Source organism: Porites lutea, chromosome 2 (genome assembly GCF_958299795.1).
Source record: "Porites lutea chromosome 2, jaPorLute2.1, whole genome shotgun sequence".
Taxonomy (NCBI): domain Eukaryota; kingdom Metazoa; phylum Cnidaria; class Anthozoa; order Scleractinia; family Poritidae; genus Porites; species Porites lutea.
Genome location: NC_133202.1, coordinates 26,753,903 through 26,780,006, shown reverse-complemented (window position 1 = coordinate 26,780,006; position 26,104 = coordinate 26,753,903). Strand labels below are relative to the sequence as shown.

Here is a 26,104-nt window from a genome sequence, read left to right as displayed (position 1 = left end):
ACAGAAACTTAAATCTTTTTAATTAATCATATTTTTGCTATTTTTTTTCTTTATTGAATAAACAGGGGAATTTTTTGTTTGTCTTGTTACAAAGATATCTTCAGACTCAGGTGTGTTCAAAGTAAAGTAGAATAAATTGAACAAGATTATTTTTAATCTGTAACAATACTTGTATACACTGGCGAATGATACTAAAGTCAAGCAAAGCCACCTGGGAACTATTTTAAGTTGTTTTGCAGTGTGAAGTAATAACAACATAGACATAACATAGGCATAATAATAATAATAATAATAATAATAATAATAATAATAATAACAATAATAATAATAATAATAATAATAATAATAATTATATAGCCAAGCACAATGAATATAATCATAATGATTATACATGTAATTCCTACATGTACTGTAGGTGTAGCTTTTTATTCTAACCTTGGAATTTTGTTTTTAGGGCATTGTGAAGCCAATACTCTATGTCTGTGCTGTTACTAATGGGATACAAATTGGTCTTAACGTTCTGATGGTGTTGGTATTTAATCTAGGTTTCAGGTAAACATAGATTCATAGTACGTGTATTTAAGGTACTTGTACATGTACTTAATATCCTAATTTTATAGATCTTTAGCCGTGTAAATAATAGCTTTAATCTTAACAGCCGGACTTGACCTGTAGTTAGATGTTGTGGGTCAGTTATTTAAACAAAGTCTGACTTAGACCGCGGTTTTAGAAATCTTCGGACCTCCAGATTTCTTCTTTCGTGGGTCAATTTAATAAGAGAAATGCTTTTCTAGTCTACACTATTATGCTATTGCTTTAATGAAACTGTTCGCAACAAATGGTGCTTCGATGAAAGCGCTGGGCAAACTGAAAATGACTTAGAACACTGGTTAAACTTAGATAACCAAACCTGTGTAGTGGTTTATTAATGTCTTGTTTTATTGATTGCTTAGTTTTTAACTGATACCAGAAACTCATAAGGGGTTATGGGTTATCACCCCTTATGAGTTTCTGCTGATACTTGATTGTACTCCTCAAAGTATGACAAGACAGCTCTAGCAGTGTCATGACTACAACACTCAGTCATAACTATTCATTGGAAGAAAAAAAAAATCTTGATCAAAATGCTTTCTGGCTTTTCCACAGGCAGCCCAAGCTCATATTGTGTAATCCTCGAAATGGCCATTTAAGGATTTGTATGGTAATTCAGACACTAGATTCAAGAAGATATTAAATACTTGCAGAAATTTCCGTATTAAAAAAAAACGCTTTACCATGGTGTGTTCTTGTTTCCTGTGTGGTTATTTTCCCAATTCATTGCAATTTAAGCGATTTCCTTTATCCCGAGTTTCCATTTATAAAAAGAGGACAAGGCCAAACACTTGTGATCTGGACAGCCCGCTGAACAAAGCCAAAACTTCTTGGTTAAAATCACCCCACAGCCAAAATTCCATCGCAGAATCCAACTGCAAAGGTTACTCTGTCAATCTAGCTCCCTAGCCAAGCAATCCTGTCCCTGCAAGCAAAAGCCACATGGCAGTTTTGCTTCCCCGATATTTTAACGGTCCAACTCTGGTAGACATCCGTGTACAAACTCACCATGACATGACGACCGTTGAACCTACCGGTAGGTCACATTGTCATTAAAATGATTAAACACCCATACTGAGCTTGGGCTACCTGTGAGAAAACCAGTTTCTAGAAGTAGGTAGTGAAAAGGTGAATTATGACATCATTGTAGATGTAATTTCAAAGTGATGCCTCTACAGACTATAAATTAGTGTTCAATCTATCAAAGATGTAGTGACAATATTTCTCATTTACATTTTACAGGGGAGTGGCCATTAGCTGGGCTCTAACGGCATGCATCTTAACAAGTTTGCTGTTAACTTACATGAAGGTCTTCAAGCTCCATACAAAAACTTGGCCAGGTGAATTTTTTTATTCATGGTCCTTACTTTAAAGCTTTGATCAACATGTATTTAAGCAATAAAAAATGTTTTCCAAGACAAAAGTCAAGGGTTTTCATGAATGTTGAGAGTTCTCCCAACCCCTCAAGTGTTTACAATAGGCTATGCAAATACAAGAAAAAAGTCTTCTATTGCTTTTATATAAAATTATAGCCAAATTCATTGTATTGCGCTGTGTGTTTGCAAAACTTTGAATGGGTTTTTCTGTTCCACCAATCATTTGAGTGGGAGTTAATGCAAATCACAATGCAATGCACTCGCCTAGCCTGAATTTCATCCTATTTCTTCGAGTCGTTATTACTCCCTCAGTAACGTCTGAATCGACCAGCCGTTAATGCCGTCCAGTGACGTCACTACTCCTTGACCTTTGCTTTAATTCATGCAAAAAGTAAAACACAATTTTCAAGTGGCAAACCAAGAAATATGGTTTGGAAATGTCTGCATGATACAGTACTGCTTTATTTTTTTCGATCGTAATTCATGTTTAACGTTCAAACTATCAACGTAAACTGCATGCAGTACAACTCTGAACCAGTTGTACTAAATTCTATAAACAAACTTGGTCGCAATCACGCAATGAAATTAACACACACACGGAACACAGTTCAAAAACACAATGATTTGCTTTAATTGGAAAGAAGCTATTTGGTGCTTTAGTGAAGAAAAAAAACATGGAGACAAGAAAGAAAAGCTAACAGAATCATTACACTTGACGGTAAAAATAGCAAGAAGGTCGAGTAACTGAATTCATAACATTGACAAAAACTGCGCGTAAACAAAATCACCGGCCGGCGAAACCACAAAGTGGCTCTAAATGAAAAACCTACCGACTCTCTGCAATGATTCTTCATTCGCAGTTCAATTTAGCATTTCAGTTTCGAGGACAAGGGCAATTTTGCCGTTTAATATAAAGATTAAGCTTATCGAAAGGTTTGAACTAAACAAAAGAATGCCCGGGATGCGATCCGCTGAATATCAAGCGACAATCCCGCTAAAATTTTTCATAATTATACATAATTATGTGAATGTTTAGACAATCAACCAATCAAAATCACTACCCGGTTTTTGGGTAGTGAGTGACGTCACTGGACGGCATTAACGGCCGGTCGATTCAGACGTTGTTGAGAGGAGAAAATGACTCGAAGCAATCAGATGAATTTCAGGCTATGCACTCGCCCAGCTTGGCCCGTAAAAACAAAATTGAGAATGACCCTAAACTGCTCAAGAATAGCGAAGGAAATCGCAATCATGAGTGGAATTTTTGTTGAGGGCAGGAGGCAGACATTGCTCTATTCTTGCAGGAGACAAGAATAGGAAAGATCATAAAAAGCTTTGAAGAAAACTAGCCTATCATTGCCCAAGACATTTCAATCACAAGCAGCAAACCCTGAAACACAGAAACAAACAAAGTGGATCAAAATGCAGCAATCACAAGGAAACAAAAGAAGTGTTTCCAAAGAGGTCCGCTAAGATGATTGATGGAACAGAAAAGCGCCAGTTTCCTTTGAAGTTTGCAAAACACGCAGTGCGACACAATGAATTTGGCTATAACTTCCTAAAGAAAGATCGCAGAACTCTTTGTTATGGTACTGATTAAAAGAGAAATCCTTACAAGTTGCAAAGTCTTGTTCACGAAGTCTTGCATACATAATTTAATAGTTGTTATTTTAGTGATGATAGTTTTCCTCTTAAATCACTCATTCTTAAAATGTCAGCTTAAGTGAAAAAAAATTGCAACAGCAGGTTTGTAAAGATTTTCGAAGTCTCAGCCGATGGCAAAATGGGTAAATATTAATAGTAAACTTGTTGTGTTTTCAACTCAAAAACTTTTTTCAAATTCATCCTTGCTTGATTAGCACGACTGAAAAGAAAAACATCTTGATGTTATAATTACCATGTTCACATTCTCTCATGCAAACATGCCTCTCTGCCAATCAGAGCGCGCATACTATCGTAGTTATTTTGTAAATTACATTATAATGCATTTTTAATACTGGTGTTAATTTGGTAATAAATTATTATTTACCCAATGATTTTATTGCCATCTGTGGCTCGCGATCCTCTGTTTTGCATTTAAAACTGATGGCATTTTAGTCAAAGTTTGGCCTGTTTTGCTAATTTTTTCAACAAAAGGACTTTTTTAATCTGATATCCATTTTGGCTGTTTCTTAGTATTACCAGTATTTTTTTTTGTCATAACATAGTTTAGACTGTCTTCAATTAACTTATATGACACTACTCCACTATGGGACACACATGTACATGTACTATAGTATTACTCCTGTTGGTGCTTTATTCTATGGAAAATGGAATAAACTCCAGTGGGGTGGGCCACGTTGGCTTGTAGTGCACAGGCTTATTTACCTAAAGTTTTGCCTAAGTCTGCGTTAGGGTCTGAAAGTATTAATTTTTTTGAAGTCTATGTAGGTTGTCTATTGGACAGCCATCTTTCCTTTATTAGGCATTCACAGTGAAATCCAATCACGGAACAATACAAGCCCATTTCAGACCCTGCAGTGCATGGTCATGAAAAAATGTTGTTTATTTAATACAGCTGTTGATTTTCTGCTATTTAGGTTGGACAATAGAAAGCTTGTTGAACTGGTCACAATTTATTAAACTTGCGGTGTCAGGAATGGCCATGATCTGTATTGAATGGTGGAGCTTTGAAATTGGAGCATTTTTAACAGGTACAGTGTACACTACTCTCAATGCTATATTGCTGATCAATGCATGCAGTTTATAACACACTTGATTGGTTGTACGTTGAATTAAAAATACCACTGAATATTGCTATTATCTTTTTCTAAATCTTCTTGTAGAAGGTGAAATACACACGTAGCATACTTATACATGTATACATTTTATCTTGTTTTGTTTTCATAGTTCGCGATACAATAAATAAAATCAAACCCACTGTTAGCTATGCAGGCGGGTCATATATTCAGGAAATAAATACAACAGTGTACAATGAAACTATTACAAATATAAGCGTGCATAGAAAAGTAGATAGTAATTTATTAGATGCTAGGATACGATTTGTTAGATATCTTATTCAATGCATGACCTTATAGTGACTACAGACCTAAGTAACCTGATATTGATGCATTAACTGACTATGACTACTGATACATGATATAATGACAACAACCAGTTATTAGGAAAACAAGTTTAACTATACTTTTTGAACCATTTTTTAGTGATAAATACTATAGTCGTTTGAAGTTAGGATGTCAAATTTGTTTTATTTTCCTTTCACAAATGGATAGTGCTATTCAATGGATAAATCACTATCCAGTGGATAAGTAGTAATAGGAAAGCCAATGATATGTTATCTTTTGGGTAGAGTTTCATGCATTGGTTAGCCAGTGTAATTACCTTTTGAACAAGTGGGGCCAGAAATGCTATGTTGCAAATGTACTGTATGATGCACATTAGGTTTGACAGCAACCAACAAATAATTACTCGATGGATGCAGTTGTTGTTGTTTTAAAATTAACAGTAACATCTTGATTTTCTTCTTAAGGTACTCTTGGTGAAGTGCAATTGGCAGCATTTGGAATTTTGTTCAATTGGGCAATCTTTGTATTCATGGTAAGATTAATATCTAATTGTAATGCATACTCTCTGTCATGGATCAAAATATCTAAGGGACGGACCATTAGAAAAGTTATGGGGGGGAGGTGGGGAATTTTCTAGCCGCAGGAATTTTTTTATTCATTATCAAATTCTTTGTATGAATTTTTTTTTTAGGCCATAGCATGAATATTTTGTAGGGTTAATTGGCGTGCATGAATTTTTTTCTTTTAATTTTCCCTTGCGCGAATATTTTTTTGTACTTCGCCCACCCCCCCCCCCCCCATAAGTTTTCTAATAGTCTGTCCCTAACCTCCCTTTAAAACGATTTATAGTAGTATAGTAAAAGAAGGCTAATGTATCGTTGGAAGTCTTTGAGTTGCCTTCTGACAGGGTTGTTGCTAAGATTTCAAGTTGCTGGGTAAATACAACAAGTAGGCGGGGAATCAAACAGCTAGGAATTTCTTTTGGTTCAATTTTGCTTCTATTTTCCTTTGAAAGTTACTGGGGAAAACGTTCATAGTAGCTGGGGGAAATCCCCGGCCCCGCCTCTTGATGACAGCCCTGACTTCTGGAAGTATTACAGGTGTATTTTAATTTTACAGCAAGTTCCCCACCTCCTTTCCTCTCTCTGGCGCTGAATCTGACTCTGAGTGCGCAAATTGCTGATTCCATCGGGACTGACTGTATTTGTTGCTGCTGAGGATAATTAAGTCATGCTTGCTCTCTTTTCCGGATCAAAATATCTATGTATAACTCTTCTCCATAGTAAAAGAAAACAATAGGAGATCCTTCGAGTCCTCTTCTGAAAGTCACACAGGTGTATTTTGTAAAAGTCCCCCACCCCCTCCCCCTCGCGCTGGCGCTGAATTTGAATTGGGCGTGTGAATTGCGGAGGTGTACTGTGGAACAGCTTGCCTTTGTGGGTCAGACAATAGACATCCGTTAGTGAATTTAAAGCATAGTGATGTTATTTAATAATTAAACAGTAATACTTACATATGGCTTTCTTGTAGAGCAGGTTTTTTTCTGTATCATCTTAATTCTGATTTTTGTTTTTATCTCTTATTTAGTGAGGTAGTTAGAGTACGATTCCTATGTAATCACTCCCCCTGGCTTTGAATCTGAATCTATGTGTGTTAATTGTAGATACCGCTGGGACTGAGTGTTGCTGCCGGGGTTCGTGTTGGAAATTTCCTTGGTGCTGGCAACCCAAAGGCAGTAAAACAGACGATCAAAGTGGCTCTGGGACTGATAGGTAAACGCGTTTACTACCGCTAAGTTTAACATCTGAAATCATTATAGTAGGTCAAACTCCCAAAGACGGTGAAAATTTTATCTTTGTTTTGTTTTTATTTGCTTATTTAGCTTTTGCCTTTCATGGTGTATCCTTTGGCTTCTACTTACGACTCCGACAGCTGAAGTCCTGATTTTTTTACAGGCTTCTTACGCAATTGCATAAATTGCGTTCACAACTGCGAGGATCATTCTTCATTTGATTTCATTTTCGCAGTGACTATTATGATTATTATTTATGATTTATTCCATCTGCGGCTATCACATAAACAGCTTTATGTTATGCGAACCTTCTGTTCAAAAGCTTATTTCGTTTTCAAAATGTCGGTCCAGCTGACCATTTCTGACATTTGGCCAGGGCCCTATGATTTGACCACGATGTAAACAATGCTTCCGTTCTGTCTTCGTTTCCATTGCTTGTTCCTAGTGTACCGTATTCCCTCGAATGATAGCCGTCCCTCGATTAATCGCCTCCCTCGAATAATCGCCCCCCTTTGATGGAAGTATTTCAAATAATCGCCCCCTCCCCCCCACACACACCCCTCTTGCCATCTTCCCTTTCTTTTATCCCCTCCGTGGAATGATGATCCAGCAAAACTGATCAGTGTCGATTCAAGCTCTCAAAATTAACCAAGCAACCAAATTTGGAACACTTAAAAGCCCATTTTCAGTTTATTTGATGTGATATTTATTTTTGATTTATTGGGATAATAATTAACAAAATATTTAGGTCACGACTTCTAGTGAACAATGTTTTATATAATCGCCTCCCTCAAATAATCTCCTTCCCTCGAACAATTGCCCCCTTTTGGTACGAAAAAAGAAATAATCGTCCCCGGCTATTATTTGAGGAAATACGGTGAGTAAATAATAATAGTAATAATGTTTATTTCTTATATTGCGCAGTCTAGCATGCGATAAAGATATGATCGAGTGCGCATTACAACACTAAAATCTTAAAGTAATAAATGGCTAGTCCAAATAATGATAATAATAATAATAATTTACAATTTTCGGAAAACAATAAAAGTAAAATATGAGTTAATAAAAGAACTAATAAAAAGCTAATTTAAAAAGATGTGTCTTTAGTAAAACTTTAAAAATGTTCAATGATTGACATTGTCTTATTTCTAGAGGGAGTCGATTCCATACTTTGGGCGCAGCATTTTCAAACGCCCTATCCCCGAGTGTCTTTTTTGTTCTATAGGTATTGTCCATTAGGAGTATGCCCCGGTATGATCTCAACTGATACCGCGAGCTCTCTTTGATTTTTATCAAGTCTAATAGATATTGTGGTGCGACGCCGTAGATACATTTGTGAACTAGCATTGCTATCTTGAATTCTATTCTGTGGGTAACCGGAAGCCAGTGCAGGTTGATCAGGGATGGTGTGATAGGATCATACCTAGATATAGTACATACCAGCCGAGCTGCCGCGTTCTGCAGGCGTTGCAGCTTACCAAGATGAACAGCGGGCGTACCATATAATAGACCGTTACAATAGTCTAATCGTGACATTATAATAGCCTGTACAATGGACTTCCTATTATCATATGATAAATACTTTCTAATACGCCGGATGTTATGTAGATGGTAATAAATATTCTGACATATGCTGTTAATATGTGTGGTCATATTCATGTTTGCATCAAACCAAGCACCCAGGTTTCTAACAGAGTAAACCGCAGAAACCTTTACCTCACCTACTTGCAAGTCACTTATCATAACCTTATTTAACTGTGTAAGTGTAATAATGTTTTGAAGTTGTTTTTTAAGAATTTCCTTGTTATAAACTAGGCACTAAACAACTATTTCCTTTGAATGTCCAAAAGTTTTTTTTTTTGCTTTTATCTTACAGTTTCTGTAGAGCTCATTATACTTTCTCTATTCTTTGGTCTTGGAGATATCAGTGGCCGTGTCTTCACCAGTAGCAGGTGTGTAAATGCCATATTTACAGTTATTTCATTTTATTATTTAGACAAGAGTGTTTTACTGGAAAATATACCACTCGTAAAATTCATAAAAACTACATCCGGGACCCGAGTGGTTTATTTTCCATAATCAGTCTCACACGTGAGTTTATCGATGACGTAATTTCGGTCATTTCCCTCTATTATTTTATCGATGTCTTTTTGTCTATATAATAAAAAGAACATTACACGGCGGCTTGAAGATAATAATTTTATTTTCTCTTGGCAAAAACAATATTTTACTCACACGCTGCGCTCGTTCGTAAAATATTGTTTTGCCACTCGAAAATAAAATTCATATCTTCGCGCCACCGTGTAATATCCTATATTTATGTCTTGTTTAAGGCTTGGATTTGCAATCGGGGATTAGTCATTAAACAATCAAATTCTTAAACTCCTCAACCACAATTGTAAGGTGTTCATTAGCCTGTGCCAGGCTCTCAGGTAGTATAGTGCGGACGTATTAAAACGAGCAAAGCGAAAATAAGACGCGCGCGACTCGGGAAAGGGCCAATATCACGGAGCTTGGAACAGGCTAGGTGTTCATTAGCCCCTCTTTCTTTAGAGCCACGCGCGGTGAGCTATAATTTACATGTATCTGCAACCGGACTTCGCCCACTTCGCCCGGGCTTTTACTTTAGGAGGGGTTTTGTAGAAAACCAAAAACGCAGGTCGCCATAGCCGTGTCGACCTATTTCAAGTGATTTTGAGAGGGGTCTTCGTTTTTCGGTCTTCATTTGTTACACACGCTCTCTGCTAGCAGAGAACCGTCTCCATCATTGTTGACAAGACGATTTGCCACGACAATTTTTGAGCGCAACAATACTGAAACAATGTTGTGACGAATCGTCCCCAGCGACATTGCATTAAGCTCCCTTAAAAAGAGAGAACAACGACAGGGGCAAACCCTTAAGTGTTTGTTTTCGGAAGATATATGTTTTAGACAGTTGAATGTAACATTTGATTTTTATGGAGTTTAAGGTAAACTTTTTCCATTTCTTTCAGCGATGTTTTGGCTGTTTACAAAAAGAATATTCGCATCGTGTCAGTTCAGTTTTTCTTTGATGGAATTCAGGTACATGTCGACTTACTTTGAACTTACGAACCAAAGGCTTTGGGTAGTCAGTCGATAAGTGGTGGTAATTAATTTTGTGCCACCATCAACTAAAAAATACCTTAGGATAATACACATTTTACCGTTTAAAAAGGAGTTTCTCACGTTGTTCAGTCCATTTTATCCAGTTTTGTCATGTAGTTGCTTGTGCTAGCTTGAGGATAATTACCAACGAGTGTTAAATATCACAGCTTCCTCGCATTTTAAATCCTTGATATATCTCCTAAGCAGAAAGAGAAGCTCTAAAAAACTAAAACTCGATAAAACAGTGTTCACTTTAAGGTGCTCTTAACGATAGCACTGCCTATTGAAACGAAAAATTACAGTGTCCAAGGGCTGTACTCAGCTAAGATTAACAGACTAGACGTCTTTCTCTGAGGTCATTACTCGCCTTTTAACTGGGTTGAAGTAAGAGTGTTGTACTGTTAAAACATTACAAAGTTGTACATGACTTGTTTGCCTTGGTTACCCTTTATTTCAGGGTGTCTGTAGTGGGATTGTACGAGGGGCTGGCCGACAGAGGATAGGAGTACTGATCAATTTTCTGTCATATTGCGTGGCTCTTTCCCTTGGCATTACCCTGATGTTTTTCGTCTTTCATGAAAGCGCAGGTAAAAACGATGATGATAATGATAATGATAATGATGATGATGATGATGATGATGATGATGATGATGATGATGATGATGATGATGATGATGATGATGATGATGATGATGATGATGATGATGATAATAGTAATAATAATAATAATAATAATAATAATAATAATAATAATAATAATAATAATAAAAGTGCACGGTGCACACGTAGCTATAGTTAGACCTTAGGAAACGCAAACTCCACGAGCATGTAACGAACTACTCCCTACAGCGTGGCGTGACGACACAATAACCGACTGCGTACAAAGCTATTTTTAATGGGACTTGCAACAAAAAAAAAGTTGATTAAAGCTTCAATGTAACAAAAAGACAAAAGTAATCCGCCCATCATACAAACGGAAAAAACATCCTATACAAATGTTCAATGATGCTCCATGTTCATTATTAAAGACTGTGATGTAGGGACCCAAGAATCTGTAATGGACGATAGTTTTTGTCAACTTGTGTCTGGGCTGGGGTATAGCTGCCCTCCATATCAGTACCGGGTTTTAGTAACAGCGAGATGTTTTCAAGGTCAGATTTGACTGTGCTTAGTTTTTTGTCTTATTATGAAGGTCTGTGGATTGGTCTTTTAACTGGAGTGGTTATCCAGGTAAGCATCTCAAACAGCGTCGATACCCTATAGTATCCTGCGAACAAGTTCTTATTGTAGGTGATATCGTGAGAGTTATAGGTTAGAGGTATTTTTGTCTATTGTTGCAACGTTTTTGATGCAGCAGTTCGGATGTAAACAGCAAGATAAATTGTGAGAGTAATGCATGTGGAATATAACTCTAAAAGTACGTTTTCGTTTTTGAATATCGGGTGATTTGTTTCGTTGTAACAGCCAAAAATTTCAAACAGAGATTCTCGAAAACGCTCTCCATAAAAATTGTTTAAGATTGGTCGCTAACTGAAGACTAAAACCCTACAAGCAGCTTCAAGATTTCTCAAACCTGAGACCCACCTTTTTCGGGCACGTTAGGCTATTTTTATTCTTAGTTTTTATTTTTTTATTAATTAATTAACCAATTTTTATTAAATTGTATTTTACATCACATTTTTATCCCCTTTTGGATAAGATTTTTAAGTAAGTGAGTTATTGTAAAGCGCTATTGATCATTTTCATGTAAATAGCGCAACATGAGTATTTTAAATTATTATTACTATTATTATTATTATTATTATTATTATTATTATTATGATAGAGCTTTTACACTCACGTGAACAGCATCTCTGCCATTTTTATGGGAACAAGAGAATTTTTTTATATAAGAAAAGAGTCCAACTCCCACAGGATTTGTTTGGAACACCAATATGGCCGCCGTGACGACATGTGAATACGCTCTATAAAATCACAATGAGGCCACTGTATTGCCATGGATGCGCCGTTCTAGTTTTTTTTGTTTGAGGCATCTTTGCATTTCGTGTACAAAGAGAGTAGGTGTTGTCAATTTAAAACTGTGTCGAGGCACCTTTTAATCTCTTTTCTTTTGTCCTCTTGTCTTTCTTTTTCCTCTTTTTTACTTGTACCTAACCTCAGATACAGTAAAAGTTTATTTCTCTTTTTTTCTGTTTCATTTTAGTCTGCTTCGTATTTATTTCTTCTTTGGAGAACAGATTGGGACAAACAAGCCGAGCTAGTAAGTGAATCTCTGATTTTCGTGCGCGGCTTCCTACCGTACGTAGCTAGTGTGTGTTTTGTGCTCCACGCCCGCCGCTCACTTGCCTTCGCTCGTCTGCAAATCCGAAAAAATGCGTATCGTTTTATAACCAGTTTGGTATCACTGAAGCGGACCACCATGGAAAGGGGGCATATGGTTTCTTTTAAGTAGAGATTCTGTTCGCCGTGGCAGTTGTCACGACACCGAACTTGAAGTAGTTACAATCTATTTCCAACCTGGTCACCAAAAGCCAAAAGACATATAGGGACTTGTAAAATGATAGTTATTTAAAATTTTTCTGGACAATTACTATTGGTTTTAATTAAACTGACTCGAGTGTGTTTTCGACCTCATTCCCAGGGTCCTCTCCTACCCGGCCCATCTCTCGCTCCGGGGGCCAAGTAGGAGAAAGAGGATGATGTAAACACACTATACGACAAGTTAGCGACAGATCACTCAGTGTGTACAGGTCGGGCGACTAGTTGCACCCATATGTCGCTGCGACAAATCGCTTCGTGTGTGCTGGAGACCTTTTGTGAAAATCTTTGTCTCTGCAGCAGAATTTTGTCGCTGCAACAAGTCGCAAAAAAAAAAAAATGTGCGACTTGTTGCGGCGACAAAATTCTGTTGCGGCTACAAAGATTTTCACAAAAGGTCTCCAGTACACACGAAGCGATTTGTCGCTGCAAAAAGTCGCCGCGACATGTTGCTGCAACTCTTGTCGCGTAGTGTGTACCGACTCTTAGGATTTTATAGGAACATTTCTTAGTTCGATGATGGTTTTTCATTTGTCAGGCACAGCGAAGAACAGGAGCCAAGACTGTCAAAGATTTAACCTCTGGAAACTTACTAAATGGTCATTTCGCTGGACAGTCCGCCGCAAAACACAGAGGTGCGATGATTTGTACAGGGTCCGGGGGTAAAACTGATTAGGAATTCCTCTTATGCCTCTGATAACAAGACCAAATAAAGTTATGTTAAAAACGGGCAACAAAAACGTGCAACGTGTTTTGCGACATCGCTGCAGAGCGATGTTACGCGTTTTACCACTTACGTTCAGACCTGTCTTGCACCAAATTAAGGTTGCTTTAAGTTGCGTGACTCTAAAAATGTCTCTCTGAAAATGTTTCCATTCAAATGAGACCTCTTTGGCAGAACTTTTGCTTAATCACACTTCTTAGTAAAAACCGTATTTTGCTAAAAGGAATGATTTTTTTGTGATTTTTTTTTTCCGGTAAGTAGTTAACAAAACATTTCTGCTGCCTCATGATTATTTTTGTAGTTGAGTTTTATCCTCCAAGCCCGAACCTTCAGCTTAATACAAAATGTTTATAAAATTATGTGTCGATTTATTTCAGACCTAAATCTTGCAAGCTGGATCCACAAGACTTCGTCTTTACTGTTTCTTAATCACGTCGATGCTGATAACTCTCAGTTTAGACTTGCTTTACTTTCAAATGATGGGAGCACTTCAGAGAGAGATAGTCATCAAGAAGAGATTAAATCTGAAGCAACCGCTGATATAAAAAGAAGTCATAATCTTACTTCATCACAAAAGAGAACTCTTATTGTAAAGCGACTTATCCCTCTCGTAATATCTCTGATGATTTTAGGCGGTGCTGTAGCCGTACGGTTCCTAATTCCGTTACCTTCGTCGCACGTGACCTCTTCATTTGGAAATGACACACTTACTGCGAATACTTCCTATAATAATCTAACAACTAACTTAGTAACTTGAACAACGCGGGATCATTGTCACAGTTGCCATCGGGACCGTGTGTTTCAATAAGCCTGTCTTGGTACTGAATGGAACCATAGTGGACGAGACGCGATACAAATCGCGAGTTTTTAACATTGTTTATTGTGTAAAACTCAAGTCTACATAAGTGAAACGTAAACGTCTTATCTGTTGATCACATATTATAACACACTGCAAAGTCATCCTCACTATCTACTCTCCAGAGTTTTCCCTCGTTCACTCCATATGTATGCAAACATCACACAATCGCTTCCACCTGTCAACTCTTCCCTCATCAGGGCCAAAAAGCATTTTATCACAGGAATTTATGATTAGTTGTTTGTGTTTGGGGGATAAAAATTCTAAACACTGAATTCTAGTAACATTTATATCAATTTTGTTCAATGTAAGATAACATTAAATTATTTTCTTTCCCTGCAGTATTGTTTTCATATTTTTGGAATCTAAGGTTCGTAATAATTCAAGACATTTCTGATACGATTTTAAATTTTTAAGATATATGTAATATTTATTTCATTTACGGAGTCCACATAAGCCATAAACACCACACATCTTTGTGGAATTCTCTTACTGTATTGATTCATTGACAATAAAGAAAAATAAAAAATGAACAGTTCTTCAGTTATTTTAACAAATAATAGCCTCCGAAGGGTTAGCCTTGTTTGCATAGCAAAGTGATCTTTTTCCAAGATTTTATTTCCGGCAGGTGAGGGGAAGGGAAAAAGTACCTTTTTTCATAGTTGTCTCATTTTGTTTTGATCTCTTTTTTTTTTTAATTCACGGCAAGGATCTTGTTTTCTGTCATTTTCCTGTTTCTACAGGCAGTTCTCATGGTTTCCCTTCGCCACAGAGTCTCTCTCTCGAAACGTCCTAACCTGCAATCACTTCATACTTGTTAACGTCATCTGACCTTAGTACTCAATCTCCCCATTGAAAAAAAATGCCTCATCGCATGTAAGAAACGTGACAGCTATGAGGAGCGATGAGAGTCGGCTATTTTGGCAGGTTGCTATGTTTCTTCACCACTGCGTTTTTTCACTATTTTCACATAGACCATAATGCACCTTGTCCCCCCCCCCCCCCCCCCCACCCCGGGCCGCCCACTAAAAATAAATAAATAAATAATAATAATAATTCATAACCATTATTCCAGTTTCTCCTGGTTATTACAGACCCCCCAAGAGAAATCGAAGGCAATAGTTATGCAAAATTTTGTTGGCAAACATGGGGGATCCGACAACTGACTGGTTAAATCGTGTTTTTTTCCGGTTCACTTTTTAAAAAACCTGAATATTAAGCATCTTAAGCTTATCCATCCAATTACCATTGAAATCCTGCCTTTATGACATTTACGATTTCGCGACAGTTTAATAAGATTTAAAAAGCTTCGCGTGACATGTCTCTCGTGACTTATTTGAACGATGACGTCATGTGCCGCACCTAAAAATATTCGTTTACATTCGTTTCCTTGTTGCTCCGTCCCACTTGTCTGAGTTGGGATTTTGGTGGGAAAGGGCAACACTTCCCTTTATCAGTCAATTGCTGTATGCTTTCATTTGACAAATTCTGCTACACACGGATACAGGTTAGTGTTAAAGATCTTGATCCTTCAATAATTCTTCAAGGTCTAAACGAATGTAAAAAAGAAATTGAGCGGTATGGACATGAATCTTGAATGTCGTCTGGTTTATGGCTTCACGGTTTATTCGTGTCTGACACAATTGCAGTTTTCAAGCTGCTTTTTATGGTCTTATTTTACCACTCTTTTACCTCTGTTTGTTTATTGTTTTGGGTATTTCGTGTTACAAATCATGTCACGAGTCGAGCCTGGAGGCATTGAAGGTATTTGTTGTAGAACAGTCGCGTAGACCGGCCATATTGGAATTGGAGCGTGTTAGCTCATGATTGCCTTGTTGTGATTTACTACCCCGTATACGCGTTTGTGAGTCGCTGGTAAACTCTGTCCTTGACGCCAGTTGAACAGTTATTTGAATTCTAATCCAAGAAGTTAAATACTGGTAGATTTAGCGGTTAATCTACGTTTGCAAAGGATTCCGAAAGGGGGCATGTAACCAACGACAGTTTGCATGCAGTTCTGAAGTATTAGAAGGTGTGACAAGAAAGAGCTTTTATTGAAAAAGTAAATTCCAGATGTTTTTGTTGCTTTCCAGCGGCCATATTATTGGACATGAGACTTTGACTTTTGATCTTTCCCCAGTTTCTTTTTTTGGTGCTGTGTTTATTGTATGACAGTAAAAACGATCTATTGGACTGTAAAAAATTATATTTGCTTCTTATTTTGCTTCTTTTGTTCTCTATGACACACAGTGCACATGCTAACAGGCAACTACAGCGGTTTGTATCGTCTATTCAACAACTGTTGCAAGAAGTTGATAGGTGTCGTAGTTCTCCTTTAGATAGGGAAACTGCAGATTTTTTACTCCTTAGGTTAGGTGGTGCAGTTCGCCATATGCAGCAAGTTCTTTCCTTTGTAGAGAGATCGGGTCAGTTTTCACCAACTGAAGTGAATGATCTGAGGACTCTCACAAGGGACATAAACAACAACCGTCAAAGCGTATTTTTTTTTGTCTACTTTTGAAGGAAACCTGGATTTGCTTCAATCATAATATGGTTTGACAACTTTGACATGGAAGGCCAGTCCTGTGTCTCAATTTTCCGACTTCCCTTACATTCTGTGCATTTTCAAAAGTAAACCCCCCTCAAAGCAAGCTAGTAACATGACTAAATGACTCCAATCCTCATTGATTTTATACTTAGGGAGTCTGTCCATTCAGCTACTTTTTAAATTGAAAGCTTAAAAGGGGAACCACTCCCCTGTTTTAAGGAATTAGCTGGAAGACCCATGTTATAAATTTATTGAGAAAGAAATGACGACAGTCCAGTTTTGAATTCAGCCTTTCTTATTTTGGGTTCTAAATAATGTCCTTCCGTAGACTGTTCCTATACATGAATTCTTGTAGAGAAGGGAGGGTCTCCTAGGTTTTTTAAATTTTCTTGAAGGGTTGAACTGTAAAATAGGCATCCCTTTGAAAGGAAGTAATAACACTGTAAGTCTCAAGATACGGTACTATTAAACCTCATAACACTCAGGAAAACTATGAAAGTAACAAGATGAAAACAAAAATTTCTAGGCTGTAATCAGTATTTGACCATGTCACATTTGTTTTTTCCATAAAAATAAATGGAAAAATTTTAATTACAGGCTTCTTTACGCAATTGCATAAATTGCCTTCACTGCGACGATCATTTCTTCATTTTCACTTTTGACCAAGCCAACCCCAATTCTATCCCGGAGATAGTAGGTAAAATAAACAACTTATTACTGCAATGTCCCTCGTCTTTATTTACTGAAAATGTCCAGCAGAAAACGTAGGAGATGGCATTTCCGAGACCCCAATTTAAAAAGTTTGTGGGGGAGCATGCCCCCAGACTCCCCCAGGTTGGAGCGCCTATGTCGCGCTAACTTTTCTTCCCCTGCGTGCACCTTCAAAATCTCACGCTACGCTGCCAACAACCGGTGTCTTATAGCTTATGAAATCAATGCCCAAGGATGGAAGAAGAGACTTGGTCCAGAAGGGGTTGGAGGAGGGGGGTTTGGGTGCATTTGAAAAATTGTTATTGCCAAGGGGGTGGAGGGGGATACAATTTTCATATGTAATTATTTTAGGGGGGGGGGGGAGGGTAAAGTTTTGATACATCACACTTTTCTGAAAACCCACGCCCGACTGACTTGGGCAGAAATTTCTTAACAACCTCGCGTGTGAATTCGCTGTTCATTTCCCATGCAGGAATGCAGAGATGAATCTGATATCTACAACTACCAACAGATTCAAGTCATTCAAACAAACGGGATCAATATTTATTTATTTATAATAATATTAATAATAATAACAATAATATCAGCATGTTCAGCAGATAAACCTTTTGGAATAACCCAGCCTTTTGAACCAGAAACGTGTTTAACAAACCAAACACTTTTGCATTACCTGAGGGTACCCTTACATTCCCAGATGGTCATAAGTAACTCTCTATGTTTCCTTTTCATAAAGATGCATGACAACTTTAATGTTTGGCGATGGCATCTTCTTTACGGGAACCTGATTCACGGGATTGCAGAGTAGATGATTCCCGCAAAGTGCAAGTCACAATTTTGGCTTCTGAATGGGGATCAAGTAAAGGGGGACTTTCCACCATAAACAGAGAGTTAGCCATTCAGTTGGCCAAATGCTCTGAAGTGGAAATCACTTTCTTTTTACCACAATGCAGTCAAGAGGACAAGAAGTTAGCCCTGAGGCACAACGTAAAGATCGTTGAGGCAACCCCCCTGTCTGGCTTTGAGCAACTGGACTGGCTTTGCTTTCCGCCTGAAGATTTACAAGTCGACATTATCGTAGGTCATGGAGTTAAACTCGGTAAACAGGCACAAATCATTAAAAGATCTAAAAGGTGCAAATGGGTTCAAGTGGTGCACACAGATCCAGAGGAACTTGGAATGTTCAAAAACTATTCAGATCCAATTTCAAAAGGCGAGGAAAAGCACAGGACCGAAGTAGAACTGTGTGAAATGGCGGATCATGTTGTTGGAGTTGGCCCCAAGTTGAGCGAGGCCTTTCGCTCCTATCTTCGCAGCTGCCAAAAAGATGACAATGTTTTTGACTTCACTCCGGGAGTATTTGAAGAATTTGTGGCTGTGAAGCAGGCTCCTAGCGAAAGGCTTCAAAGCAGTGTCTTGGTGTTTGGTCGTGGAGACGTAGAGGATTTCGAATTGAAAGGATTTGACATCGCTGGGAAAGCGGTTGCTGAGTTAGAAGATACTCGTCTTGTCTTTGTTGGGGCTCCAGATGGAAAACACGAAGAAATAGCAAAACGGTTTACCGAATGTGGTGTCCCTCCAAGTCGCTTGAGAGTAAGAGGATTTGTTCAAGATCGAGAGAGTCTAAGGCGCTTGTTTCAAGAAGTGGATCTTGTTGTCATGCCTTCAAGAACAGAGGGCTTTGGACTGACAGGACTGGAGGCCTTGTCAGCTGGTCTCCCTGTTCTCGTCAGCCGCAACTCCGGTTTTGGAGAAGCTTTACTCAGTGTACCGTTTGGATCAACATATGTAGTGAACTCAGAGGAACCGGTGGATTGGACCTCTGCTATCAAAACAATCTGGGTCAAGAACAGGAGAAGTCGTCTTGAGGAAGCGGAAACCCTGCGCGAATCGTATGGCAAGAAATACAACTGGGCCAAACAGATAAAAGATCTCGTTGACAAGATGATCAGTTGGGTTTACGGTATGAATGTGAATTTTCTTTCTTATGAAAAAAAATTATTTATACATTGCAAAATGAATAACAGGACGTGGACTCTAAGAAGAAATAAAAATATACACTCCAGACAAAACCAAATTTGAGTAATATCCGCTGCCTTTTTGTCCGGGTGAGATCGTGAAAAAAGGCCTTTACAAAGTTTTATGTTTCATTTGGGCAAACGCACGAAAGTAATATTGACCCAATCCATCTATGATGTAATTTATCCCCAGTTAACTGGCTTATGTGATTATTTCATACATCCGCATTCACCAAAAACAGCCTGTTGCTACATTAGTACTCTTTTTTATCAACAGATGCTCTTTTAAATTACCAGAGCTCTTCAGAAACAAAACGCAGAATTTCTCCATCCGCCGATAAAGTTTCTCAGCGAACGGAGGGGACAACTGTAGACCCAGAAGGTATCCCCGATGACTAATCAGCGTAATACGTCATAATACTAGTCTTGAATGGTGTTGCTGGTCAAAAGTTTTTTTTGTTCAGTAAAATTGTTAACATCATTTGAATCGGGCGTCCATGCTTGAATTAGCGTGGATGAACGATAACTAAGTTCACTTGCATGACTTATACATACCGCCAAAGCAGAGCGGCTGGCTCTGGTCTGTCTCGAACTGGTTTAGGATTTCGCTCTTTCTGCGTATGTTCAAGAACATCAAAACTTCTAGAGTTCTCGAATCTGCCAAAAAAGTGGGTGGAGGGGTTGGGAGGGAGAGAGAGAGAGAAAAGAAAAAGAGAATATGCGGCATGTGAGAACACGTGCTATTTGCGTACTTTTCACTGAACAAATTATTGGATCTCATTTTGCCTAAAAAGCTACAAATTAAAAGTGTATTGCTAAGTGTTTTTCAGCGGCACCTAACGACGGTTACCTCCTACAAAGATTGAAACTAACACTTTTGAGGCTAGCCAGGGTACTTGTAGATATCTAGAAATGCATTCTAAGCGGGGCGATATATAAAATTTGTGCCTGTTCGGTCATCCTAGGGGAATATGAGCCTTTTATAAATTACAAGGGTTTCAGTATTATTTTCCCGAATATTTAAGATGCAATTGAACGTATTACGAAAGTGGGAATTTTTCTGATTTCTCTCTCCATCACATTTTTGAATCCGGGAGTGAAATGTGAAAAATTAAACTTCAGGAAATCGTTGGGGAGTTATTAGATGAACTTCGAAAATTGTACATGAATAGAGCGGTCATCTAGAAATTTTTAGCCGTCCTCAAGTAATTGAAATTTCTAGGAAAATATTTCCTTCTCCGAAGAGATATTTTACAGAAAACAGTCGTTGGGTGCCCATGGTCTTTACTGTTATTGAGACGGTTTCCCAGAATATCTGTTCGGAGAAGGAAATATTTCCTACAAATTTTAGGATCGTATTTTTACCCGATACAACACTGTAATTTTACTGGAGCCGTACTGCGGCACTATCACAGAGCCCTGGTTACCTTTGCTTGCATCAGAGGGCAAAGACAATAATTGCAGATAATTCATATGCGTGTCACGACCTCTCAGTATGAAACGACTTGGATCAACACATGTCAGTAATGTTCGACTAGCCAAGCCAATCAGGAACCCGTTCGCTGGCGAGCAAGGTTTTCAAAATCCTGGGTTTGTCTGAAAGAGTTTCTTTCCTTCCCTTCGCCCTCCCCATCTTTCACTTTTTGGCTCTCGTTCCATTTCTTGAGCGGCCAAAACCGAAAATCCCGTTCCTCGGTCTTTCTTTGCTCAGAAACTGACGGAAACGCTTGCTGCGCAGGCTATCTCTAGCTTTTCCTTCACCAGTCTTGAGGCCGCGCCCACTGTGCATAAACAGAATATTAAGTTCTACGGAAGCGAGTTGGAATAATTGCGATAAGGATTAAAAAAGCGCAAATTTCTGGTCGTCGGGATGTTTCAATATTCGCTAAATTAATGCAGTCGTCGCAAAATTGCAGTCGCTGTCGCTGAAGTATAAATTCGCTATCGCTAAAGGATACATTCGCTGTTACTAAAACTCATTTGCTGTCGCTAAAACTTATACCAGTCACCGTACTGGACGCTTCCGTAGTCCTTGCTTAAAGTCAGCGAGAAAGTACAGGGTGCGCAACAAAGTCACGCGTGTCTCCCTAGCGCGCCCCGTTCTTCCTTGCACCCACTACTTTCAAGCGCCTGCTACGCTGGCTAGCTAAAAGTCATATAATTGACTGTTGTACAGTGACTTGTTATCGTCGTGTTTTAATTTTGAGTACTGTTTATATTAACTGGACAGTGTGAAGAATTAGGACTGTATGTAATGGTGACTCTTGTTGTTGGTTGTAGGTTCCTCTTCAGTTTCAAAGTCCACTGAAGGGAAAACCAATTATTCTCGTCTATGTCGCCTGCTGATCAGCATAGGCTCGCGAGTGCTAAGAGATACATTTGATAGCATAATTCCACCAGAGAATCTTCGAGAATTGTTGAAACGTGACCAGGTGCACTCCAGACTACAGTTGCTGCGAAAGAAAGGAGTCCTTTCTTCATTTCATTGGAGTAAATTGTACCCTGCCACACCCACTGAAGTGTCATCTGCAAGCTTTGATATCCCCCTCTTGATTGTGCTCCTAAGGACAATCTGTAATCTACGTCCTCCACCCGCTGGCTGGGATACACCTCCTCTTACAGCAGACACCAGTCGCGGGTCTGACATTGCGCGTATTAAGTACTTCATGAACGCCGTGTCCAAACATGCCACGGAAGGCTCTATAAGTGATACTGTATTTAGTAGCTACTGGCAGCATATCCGTGACACACTAGTGAGGTTGGGAGGAGCTGATTATGGAGATGTCATTGATGAAATCAAAGACCAGGACATTGAATTCCTCGATGAGGAACATTTCAGAGAACTTCTCAAGCAGTGGAAGAAGGTGGAAGACGAAATCAAAGACAAGCTGAATGAACTTTTGAGTGAAAAAGCTTCTGAGGAGACAGGTATGCTATACAGTAGACCTTTTGCAGCTCGGTTGTCTTTATGGGATACCATCCTTAATCACCAGAGACTGGAAAAAAAAACAGTGGTGGATCTGCCAATTTTTAGGTTTTAAACGAGGAAAGACTTTGACTTGTGTATCAATGGAAAAAGGCGATTTGATTTAGCAATGTTTCCACACTTTTTAAAACCCCTTTAGTTTTGCAGACATCCCAGCACGTATAGACTTTAAGCTTTTATAATAAATCGTGTAGTAGAAATAACACTGTCCTTTTTTACCTTCGGCAGTATTTATAGCACTGATACTAGTGGGGCCGAGAAAATGCCTGAAATAAATAATTCAAATGAAAGTTAACGAAATTCAATAAAAATGCAATTAGCTTTTTAGCGAATGTTCCCACAGACTATATGCTCCTATCTCTGGTATTGTTTCATCCCAAGTTATGATATCCATTTGCTGTAGAATTCCGAACGTAACGGTCTCCTCGCAAATAACGGCTACCCGAAAGTAACATCTACTTTTTACTTTTCTTTTAAATCCGCAAAGTAACGGTACCACCAGTAACGGTCAACCCGAAAGTAGTAACGCCGCGATTAGATGCACCCATAACTGTCTTTCGCCCAGAGCACGTGGTCCAGAAGAATTAAGTTTGTCGTGGGAACATCATACACTCAATTAAAAACCCATTCACAATTGTTATTTCGATCACCCCCGCCCCCCTGCCTTTCAGCTCTCTCGATCTGTTACACATCATATTAATATACCGCAACCACTATTTTAAAACTGCAATTAATCAAGGTCAAACAAAAGTCCTCTGCGCCTCGTGATTCAGTTAGTAAACAAGGACTAAAAAGGCAATTGATTGTTAGTGATTTTAAGAAGATGGTCATCGGATTATAGAAGAATAGAAAGTATGATCAAGGTAAGCCGAAGTTGGTTTCAATAATTTTCTTTTAATATTAACAGCTGTTCTTCCAATACTGATTGACTGTGAGGAAATGGTAACCCTTGGCGCACTAGACGCGTCTACAAGAATGGAAACCCAAACTGCGCGTATATCTTTCAACTCAAATGAACTGCAAACTGTTGTCACAGCAGGTCTACAAAAGGAGGCCAGAGAGGTATTAGCCCCAATTGAATCTCAGGAAGAAGTCCAGGGGGCGGCAGTAGTGATTGGTACCTCAGAAACACCCAGAGGGGAGATTACTTCTAGTCGTGGGCGAGAAAATGTCGAAAATAAAGCTGTTTACCCCTCAACACAGGAAGTTCTGAATTTCATGTCGTCGAAATACTTGCAGAACGTTGATCCATCAACACCAGAGGAGTTTAACGGGTTTGTTGAGTACATTGAAAGGGTGCGTAACGCTCTTATTGTGGATGTTACCAGTGGAAGTTTAATTCTCATGGTAGAATGTAGCTCCCTTGAGATCCTGGAAGGACTGTGGGAAGACTACAGCACAGGTTATCTTAACGAAATGGCACAAAAATTCCTTGTGACAGCGGAACTTCTTAGAACGTTTGGTCTAGCTAAAGTTAAACTCACGACTACTATAAAAGAAGAGCAATACAGAGCTTGTCACAAGCTTCTCTCGAAAATTGCAGGTATGTTGATGGGCCATCTTAATCAGTGTTAAACCACTGACTGAGAGTGCATGACTGAGGGAGAGAATTCACAAAAATTAACAAATGAAACTGCAACTGTGGTGAAATTTAGATTTTGCTCTTATTTGCCTATTTGGCTTGATGATACAGTAGATGTTGATAACCAAACGTTGAATAATTATGAATTTAGAAAAATACAGTTCATTTGAGATTTTTAAATTTTTTTTATCATGTTACATCTGGAATCGGTTAAACAAGTTTTTCGCTATTTTAATTTCCATTCATACATAAGACTTAGTTTATCTTTTAGCCAAACATCTTATCTATCTTGTTTGGCAGAAATGAACATTAATAAAACCAACTAGGTGGCCACGCCCACACCGCAAAAATGAAGCCTCCGCTCGCAGTGTACGTTTTATCTAGAGCGCAAAAAAAGTTGGGGAGGGGGGGAGACGAAGGATCTGAATGCAGTAAAGGATTAACATTATAGCGTTCGGGTCCTGCGTTCAACTAAAAAACAAGAACATGCAAGGTAATGCTCTCTCTAAGCTCGTCGCAATAGGAGGTTAACCCTGGCTGTTTGTACCTGACCAGTCGAGGTCAACTTTCTGGACCGACACAAATCTTCGGTTGCGTGACGAACAGTCGTAAAACCGATTTCTTTCCGTCGTGCTAATGACATTCTCGTAGGTCAAATTTAAAGCCCCTCTTAGGCGTGGCTCGACAGATAATTATGGCAAGCCAAGTCTGCAGAGCAGTCCGAATGGAGTAAGGGTTTCTCGTGGAGGATTTAAAAACCACGGAATTGTATTTTTATTTGTTTCAAGTTAAGATCGACACACCTGTGCTCTATTCTTTGTTGCAAACAATGATACATCAAGGACCGCGCGCCTCATAATTTTAAGATTCTCAAAATACAGTTTCGCGAGCGTCCCTCGCGCTTTCGGCGCTCACGCAGTTCGTCTTGTGGCAAGTCTATACTGAACTGAACTAACCAACCTCATTAACGTTTCACACGCTTTCAGATGGCTACACGTGGCCTATATTTGGGACACCTAATTGTTAAAATCTTAAGTATAAGATTACATTTGGTTTAATATTTACTTATAGGAAACAGACTTTGTAACTCCTTCTCTCTTGGTAAAAGATTAAATAAAATGCAGTAAAAAACATACAAGTCCGTCCAAATACTTGAAAAATAAAGCGGGAAGCGTATCGAGTGAAGCATATGGTTGAGCCAGCATTGCAATGGACAGCTGTGTTGTGTGTTGTTGAGCCGCACGAAAGCGAGGCAAAATATCCTACCAGCGTCTGGCGAGATTTCAACCTTCATTTGAATGAAATGGATCTGCTCTCTCAGCAATAAATCTCTTTCTTTTGTGATAACCTTTTAGATTTATAGCCTGATCAGGAAAGTACTGATTTTTCTTATGCAGTGCGTAATTCCTTAAAGCGACGCACCATAATCTTTGATTACTACTAGTAATTATAATAATCAGGGCTTCTAATATTTCGCGCGGTCGCGGACCCGCGAAATTCAGGTATTTCCGCGAAATCCCGCGAAATTCCCCAAAAAACGCAAAATACCGCGAAATCCGCCAGAAATATTTCCAAATACATGTCGGCAAAACATATTTAATACTTATCTTGGCTATTAGACCGGTTTTATTAACCCCAAATTCCAAATGTAGCTTGAAACTTCATCACTGCAACGAGTAAACAACATCCCAAAACTACCAGGCGTTTTTAGATGAACGTTGCGAAAAACTGGGCACTAACCATAATGTTGATGGCTTTAACATGCGTTCATTTCTCGAGCGAACTGTGTTGTTGAAAGAGCAAATGATTATCCGTGTTAAAAAAAAACGTTTACCAACGCTTGGCATATCGACGCAAAATTGATCGATTTTAGCGAAATTTGCCAAAAAAAACCCAGCGAAATCGGCTGTTTTTTACTGATTGTCTCTTGGCGAAGTTTTCCCCCGAAATTTCTCGTGAAATCGGCCGATTTTCCTAAGAAATTCTTAGGAAATTATTTGCCCTGAAAATCCTTCGAAAATTGACTCTTTTCCTCTAAAATCCCGCGAAACGGGCCGATTTTTCTGAGAATTTTGACTTTTTTCCCGCGAAAATCGCCTGAAATCGGCCGATTGTTCCGCGAATTTTGACTTTTTCCCGCGAAAATCCCGCGAAATCGGCCGATTTTTCCGCGAATTTGCCCCTGAAAATCCCG

At 38.7% G+C, this 26,104-nt stretch overlaps 1 protein-coding gene across 1 annotated transcript; it reads left to right on the top strand.

Annotated features, from left to right (window-relative positions):
- Positions 1-71: 71 nt before the first annotated feature.
- On the top strand, positions 72-14,601 carry LOC140928149 (multidrug and toxin extrusion protein 1-like). The gene is made up of 13 exons (XM_073377861.1): positions 72-110; positions 455-552; positions 1,834-1,931; positions 4,547-4,660; positions 5,497-5,564; positions 6,696-6,804; positions 8,701-8,776; positions 9,818-9,887; positions 10,408-10,537; positions 11,143-11,180; positions 12,154-12,210; positions 13,027-13,123; positions 13,590-14,601. The coding sequence occupies exons 2-13, from the start codon at positions 524-526 to the stop codon at positions 13,967-13,969; spliced, it is 1,266 nt and encodes a 421-aa protein (XP_073233962.1). The 5' UTR covers positions 72-110; positions 455-523; the 3' UTR covers positions 13,970-14,601.
- Positions 14,602-26,104: the final 11,503 nt, after the last annotated feature.